The sequence below is a fragment of the Chanodichthys erythropterus genome, chromosome 19 (assembly GCF_024489055.1).
Source record: "Chanodichthys erythropterus isolate Z2021 chromosome 19, ASM2448905v1, whole genome shotgun sequence".
Taxonomy (NCBI): Eukaryota; Metazoa; Chordata; class Actinopteri; order Cypriniformes; family Xenocyprididae; genus Chanodichthys; species Chanodichthys erythropterus.
The window spans coordinates 10,294,657-10,302,003 of NC_090239.1; the positions used below are offsets into that span (position 1 = coordinate 10,294,657).

General features: G+C 35.3%; 1 protein-coding gene across 1 annotated transcript in view; it reads right to left on the bottom strand.

The window, feature by feature from the left end:
* The window catches only part of fasn (fatty acid synthase), a 26,382-nt gene extending 20,925 nt beyond the window's left edge, over nucleotides 1-5,457 (bottom strand). The window contains exons 1-3 of the mRNA XM_067370325.1: nucleotides 5,244-5,457; nucleotides 2,164-2,313; nucleotides 1,717-1,869 (exon numbers count right to left, since the gene is read on the bottom strand). Of these exons, the coding sequence (XP_067226426.1) occupies nucleotides 1,717-1,869; nucleotides 2,164-2,290 (280 nt within the window). The 5' untranslated portion in view covers nucleotides 2,291-2,313; nucleotides 5,244-5,457. The remainder of the gene's footprint in view (nucleotides 1-1,716; nucleotides 1,870-2,163; nucleotides 2,314-5,243) is intronic.
* Between the last annotated feature and the right edge of the window lie 1,890 nt (nucleotides 5,458-7,347).

The following is a 7,347-nucleotide window of genomic DNA, read 5'->3' on the forward strand; positions in this document are numbered from 1 at the left end:
TATGCACAGCAAATGTCACACATGTTTAGCACTAACAAATTAGTTTCCTTTTATTTAAATACATACTATAAACGCCATATACACTAATAAACATAAAATAAACATACATTACGTTCAAAAATTTGGGGGATTTTCAAAGAAGTCACTTATGATCACCAAGGATGCATTTGTTTGATAAAAAAAAAAAAAAACAGTAATACTGTGAAATATTATTGTTTTATATTTTAATATAATATGTATTCCTGTGATAACAAAGCTGAATTTATCATTATTACTCAAGTCTTTAGTGTCACATGATCCTTCAGAAATCATTCCAATATGCTGATTTGGTGCGCAAGAAACATTTCTGATTATTATCAATGTTGAAAACCGTTAATATTTTCTTTGGAAAACATGCTGCTTTTTTTTTAGGATTATGTGATGAATAGCATAAACAGCATTTATTTGAATAGAATTTTTTTTGTAACATTATAAATGTCAATGCATCCTTGCTGAACTGATTAATTTCTTAAAGGTGCCCAAGAATGCTTTTTCACAAGATGTAATATAAGTCTAAGGTGTCTCCTGAATGTGTCTGTGAAGTTTCAGCTCAAAATACCCCATAGATTTTTTTAAATTAATTTTTTTAACTGCCTATTTTGGGGAATAATTAACTATACACTGATTTTGGCAGCGCCGCCCCTTTAAATGGCGTGCTCCCTGCCACACGAGCTCTCCACTATATTACAGTGCATTTACAAAGTTCACACAGCTAATATAACCCTCAAATGGATCTTTACAAGATGTTCGTCATGCATGCTGTATGCATGCTTCGAATTATGCGAGTAAAGTATTTATTTTGATGTTTACGTTTGATTCTGTATGAATTTGAGGCTATGCTCTGTGGCTAACGGCTAATGCTACACTGTTGGAGAGATTTATAAAGAATGAAGTTGCGTTTATGCATTATACAGACTGCACATGTTTAAAAATGAAAATAGCGACGGCTCGTCTCCGTGAATACAGTAAGAAACGATGGTAACTTTAACCACATTTAACAGTACATTAACAACATGCTAATGAAACATTTAGAAAGACAATTTACAAATATCACTAAAAATATCATGATATCATGGATCATGTCAGTTATTATTGCTCCATCTGACATTTTTTGCTGTTGTTCTTGCTGACTTTGTCTGTGCACAGATCCACACGTTAATACTGCCTTTCCTTGTCTAATGCCTTGAACATGGGCTGGCATATATGCAAATATTGGGGTCATACATATTAATGATCCCGACTGTTACGTAACAGTCGGTGCTATGTTGAGATCCGCGTGTTTTTCGGAAGTCTTTTAAACAAATGAGATTTATATAAGAAGGAGGAAGCAATGGGGTTTGAAACTCAATGTATGTCTTTTCCATGTACTGAACTCTTGTTATTTAACTATGCCAATATAAATTAAATTTTTGATTCTAGGGCACCTTTAAATAAATAAATAAATAAAATCTTGCTGACCCCAAACTTCTGGTTAAACATCATATGGGTAGCTAAAGCATAATATATACAATCACTTTTTAATCAGCATCATAAAAACACTAAAATAAAATAATTGCTATAAAATAACATTTACTTTTTTAACCATTATATGCAAGCTATACATTTTGCAATATCATGAGCCACCACAAAATACCTTAATATTAATACCTATTATAAAAGAGAGCAGCTGATACTAACCTCCATCAACGATGGCCTCGTACGATATCTCTAGCATAAGCCTCAGCTGTGGGTCCATGGTGTGGGCCTGTTTGGGATGCACACCAAAGAAGGCTGCATCAAATCTGTCGATTTCTTTTAGTTTTCCATTTCGTCTGGGAAGGCCATACAGACCTAGAATTTTAAAAAAGGGGGGAAAAAAAGGAATCAAAAGTGCTCTCTACTCATCGCCCTAAGCCTGCTCGTGCTTTAGCACATGAATGAGAGTATTAGCTTGGTGCCAACAGAGAAAAGAGAGACGGGCCTTTTATAACACCCAAAGCCAGACGGACAAGGAAAAGCACAGAACAGCAGCCAGGTAGGCAAGGCGACCACAAGGATCACCTTCGGAAAAGCATTTACTATAAAAATCGTGTTAAGCAAGTAAACCGATATAAAAATGATTTGGACTGAATGTTGTTAGCATACCTGGTTTCCACCGCCTGTCGTCTTCTGTGACCATGTCCACTCCATTGAAAAGGTTCTGCCAAAATTCTTCCAAATTGTTAGACTCAGGAAGGCGACCTGAAATTCCAGCTATAACGATATCCTCCATTTCTGGCTAGATTTTCTTTGATTCTAATAAAAGAAAGATAAAGAACAAGAAAGAAGGGGTCAGTCAATGAACAGAAGAATGGAGCGATTCTGTCAGCTTGATCTACATTTGCATTATCAAGAACTGTGTGAATGTGAATGTGTCATTCATTTAAAATCAGCAGTGTGTGTGTTGGGGTCACCAAGTTGGTGCAAAATTGGGTATAGGCGGGAGAGTGTGCTTGGGGGGGGGGGGGGGGGGGGCGTGGCCTAAAAAGCTGGACACTTTTGTTCCCGGTTTCAGGGTCAGAGCACTCAAAGCGACAGCATGGATGGGATTCCTGTTCATTCAATGCAATCAAGAAGCGGTGACAAGTACAAAGTGTCCCTCTGTTCCACTTTCCTCGAAACACAAAGGAGGGTTCATTTTAATTTAGAGGACCACAGAAACGGCATTAAATATGCCAGGAGAGAAATCAGCTCATCTAACTGTACAGTATGCCATCTGATTATTTTACCATCTTTACAAAGCAAGCAGAATAAATAAAAAAGGTGAACCTCAAGTTAAATTTTTAAATTTCAAGTTAAAACAAGTTAATTTCATCTATATAGAATAATTTACAGAAGAAAAATTCTGAAAATATTATGCATTTTTCTGTAATGATGTTAAAAATGTAAAACAGTAAACATGCATTACATAACAGCTAGTTCATAACAAGCTTCCACAGTTTTAAACGACATTAGTGTGCAATAAAGAGCTCTAAAAGTAGGACAGATCATTTTGCAGAAATGATGCGTCATAAATCAATAAACTTAATTGTGCAAATAAAAGAAAATCATAGGAGAAGCCTTTACTAACACTTCTAAGCATCTTTTTTTAAAATCATTTTTCCATACTGGAGAAATTATAAACAAATTCTGTTTCTTGTTGATTCATGAACAAAAAGATATGATTCACTTATGAATCAGATGTCACTACTTCTCTCGTAAATGTGCTAATGAGAGCTAGAGCAGGGTTTTCAGAGAATAATAACTTTAATTTTAGGCCGCTTCTCACACAGAGCTATGATATAAAAATAATGCATGTCATATTTTCTACTTTTATAATCATTTATAGTATTTTATGATTAAACTGTAATAAGAGGCATCAAGTCTCACAGGCTAACAAAAATAACCTGACAGGGTAACAAGTAATTGAGAGTGGATTTAAGCCATAATGTGAAAATTATTTTTTTAGTTAGGAAAGTTATATTTAAAAAAAAAAAAAAAAAAAAAAAAAAAAACTTTACAATTACATAAACAGAATTAGTAAATGTGGAAGTCTCAGGAAGTCTGAGAGGAGGAATTAGTGCTCTTTGTTGCCATAGTGACAACCGGAAGGAGTCTTTGCCGGGCAGGTGATCACATGCAACAGCTTGTCTGTAAACGTGCATGTGTGCCAGTCATTTAAATCACTATAGAGACATGTTAAAAAACCAACAAACTGAACAAAATTTAACAAAGCTATAGATAAACCAGCACCACAAAACAGCTAAATTGGTTTTGGTGTGAACCAGACTTCCCTAAACAAGTTAAGATTACAGTAGTACTATTACTATTCTGAGTGTTTAACATTTAACCACAATACAACAACTTTAGGATTAGCAGAATCCAGATCGAGAAAAAAAAACACATTTCTGAAGGGACTGTAATCTACCTGACCCAGATCCGAAGTAGCCGTTGAGTTACTGATGTAGCTGACCGCTCACCTCGCTACAGCTCTGATTAACAATCTCCCATGATGCAGTGGTGTCATCAGCTGATGACAGTATTACAGTCTTAAAGTCCTTAAAACATCAACCACACTCACACAGTGCTTGGACCATGTGATATACGAGTATAAAACATAAATTAGCCAATTAATGTGCCAAAATAATTTACTAAATCTTGATAAACTGATAAAATCATGTTTATTTTGATTTGTTTTGTGTGTGTGTATTTGTGTCCCAATGTTATTTTCACACATACATCATTTGGACCCCAAATATAAACACTGTAGTCAGCTGAACATTTAAAAAAGGATGTCTAGGCTGCATGTTCATTCCTGACAAGCCAAGGATGATACAGAGAGAGTCCTCCAATAAGGACTAGACTATAGATAGCGTCACACAAAACTGTCCTAAAAGCATCTCCACATCCTTCTGTCCTCAGTGACACTGGTTACATGCCAAAGCTTGTCAAGGAGGTTTCAGAGAGTGATAAATTCCGCACTGGCTCTACAGTGACCGCCCTGATGCTTTTCCACATCCCAACATATTACATTAATGTGTGGTCTTACCATGTTTTCTTTTTTGTTTATAGAGAAAAAGATTCACAGCATAATGCTACTTCTCTCAGGTGTAATCTCACAGAAATAGCGCGAGATGCTGTCATCATGTTTTTTTTTTTTTTTTTTTTTTTTTTTTTTAATGCCTTCAGCTAAACGCTTACTCACTTTAAGTGAAAAGTGTGCTTTTTAAATATATTCACAAGTGTGTAATATTCTTCAACTGAGATTTGTAAAACGTTCGACTCATTTACACGAATCGATTCTTTCGAACAGGTTGTTTCAATGAACAGCGATTCAGCAATTCCTTTACGTCATGACGTAACTGCGTCAGCACGCCATCCCAGCATCCCATATGCACTGCGTTAAAAAATATCTTTGTATAAAAATTTAATAAAATGCATAAAACATGGAATATTTCTAACATTTCCTGCTTCTTTAGGTATTTAAGTACATTTCAACTCATCAGTCAAATCCTCACTCTAAATTCTCGCTTCAGTGATTCAGCCGTTTCGTGATTCGCCAAAAAGATCCGACTCAAAAGGAATGATTCGTTTCTTCTTTTTTTAGATATTCAGTTTTTCATGGTGTTACAAAAAAAATAAATCTTGAATTTGCATGTCTGAAACCGATCTAGAATTGACACGATTAATAATACATGCTCCCTTACCTGGGTGTGTGTACAGATTAACGTTGTTTCACGCAGATCCTTTGGGATAGAGGCGACTATACTCCTCTTATTTTTTGTCGGCTCCCGGTACAGAATGGAGAGTTTCCTGATTCCCCCTTTGGCCAAGCCCTAAAAATTACTCTCGCCCTTCTGAGTCCCTGTGTCTGTTTCATTTAAATGTCTGACATCCTCGATGGCCACGCCACATGGGCTGACAGTTTGGCTCTGAGGTGCAGTCCAATGAGAGAGGAGGCTGGGCTGTAGACGCAGCCAGTGATGGGCTGATTTCAGAGAAAAAAAGCGTCTGAAAAGCATGGGTTACTAAAGTTCATCCCGGCATGATCACATGCACAGCAGCACAAATTTCTGCTTTATGGGTCTGATCGAGAAAGTTCAAGTTCAAGGCGACAAGGGGGTCGAGTGTCTGCGGTTTGCAAACAATCTGAAATCGGGTAAATTTAGCATGCAACACTGGATTGGTATTGAAACGCTGCATGGATATTGGTCTGTTCTAATTGTTCATTAGCTACTTAGTATGGATTACTTGTTTAAACATTAGAAATGACATTGGATGGCTAGAATGAGTAATGGTACTTCAAATTTCAAAGATGTATAAATGAAATCTTTAAAAAAAAAAAAAAAAAAAAAAAAAATCTATACAATTTCCAAGTAGTTTTCAGATATTTTCAAGCTATTTTTTTCATGAAACTTCAAATTTTTTTAACGAATTACTGAATTCTTTATTAAATAGTTTTCTTAATGTGTCCATTTTGTTTTTACACCACACTGACTTTGATTTTACTGGAGAAAATAGCTTATAAAAAGAGATAAGAGATAATAAAACATGGCAATCTACAGATGAATATTCGTCTTTTTTTTCCTTTATTTATTATTTTGCATAACAATATTCATATTGCTTCAACATTTGAATTTTTTTATGTCAGAGCAGTCGTATAAATGTTTGAAAAATATTTAGCGCATTGTTTATTGTAATGTTTGTCTAATGCACATTGTGTAGATGTAACTGTTGGGCAGCAGCAGCACACAGATGGCGTTGTACCGGGTGTCTTATGGTGGCGCTGTTGAGCTCTTAAGACACGTGAGAGACACGGTGAATAACATTTTGACGGTTGCCAGTGAAAAGAAAATCACCAATCAGTGAGCGGAGGTGTGTAGAACCAGCCAATCAGAATGAATGCAAGGGTGTTGCTAGGAGATAGGGTGATGTCAGGACAACGCGATGGGAGGAGTGGAATCCTACACCTGCTGCGGCTGTGATGTCATTATGAGGGGCTACTGAAGGTACACATAGGACACATTACACAGAATGTGAAGTGTCACTGTATGAATCCACTTATACAAATACTAATTAAATACCAGAGTCCTATTTGACTACATAATTTTTCTATGTATTCTGTAAAAAGATAAATCTGTACTGCATTTAAATGTTTATTGATAAATTAAAACTATATTATTGGTATGCCAGACAGGGTTCCTACACGTTTTCCATTTCAAAATTCTATTTTTTTTCTTACTTTTTCTTTCTGTAGATTTTACAGATTAAATTGAACATTAATGGTTCATTACAGCATTATTTTCAGCATTATATTTGGTATAAAGTAGTCATCTGTAAATATTTTAATTTTTTACATTGGTTTTCTCGAAGGGATAACGTGTTTAGATGATGAAAAGAAACCTAAAACGTGCAAAACCTGCATATATTCACCTCGGACACATCGGTTTGATGATGTAAATGTTGCAAGATCACCAAACAGCAAAGTACAGTCTGATTTAGATGATCGTTTGCTCCTTTATTTATTGCTGGTTTGAGTGGCATTTGAGAAAACATTCTTTAAGTGAAGTTCAAAAGACACTCAATTATGGTAAAGACACAGTTTTGGGTAATGAAAATGAGTGAGCCTTGAATTAATTCGGTCATGTTTGACGATCATAAAATGATCACTAAACTTTTGTCATAACTCTGCTTCAATTATTTTTATATAAATTTTTCAGGAATTCTTCATTTTATATTTTAGAAAACTGAATAGGGGCAATAGTCTGGAAATGCAAATATTTTTCCTTACTCTGTTTTCACATATTCTTG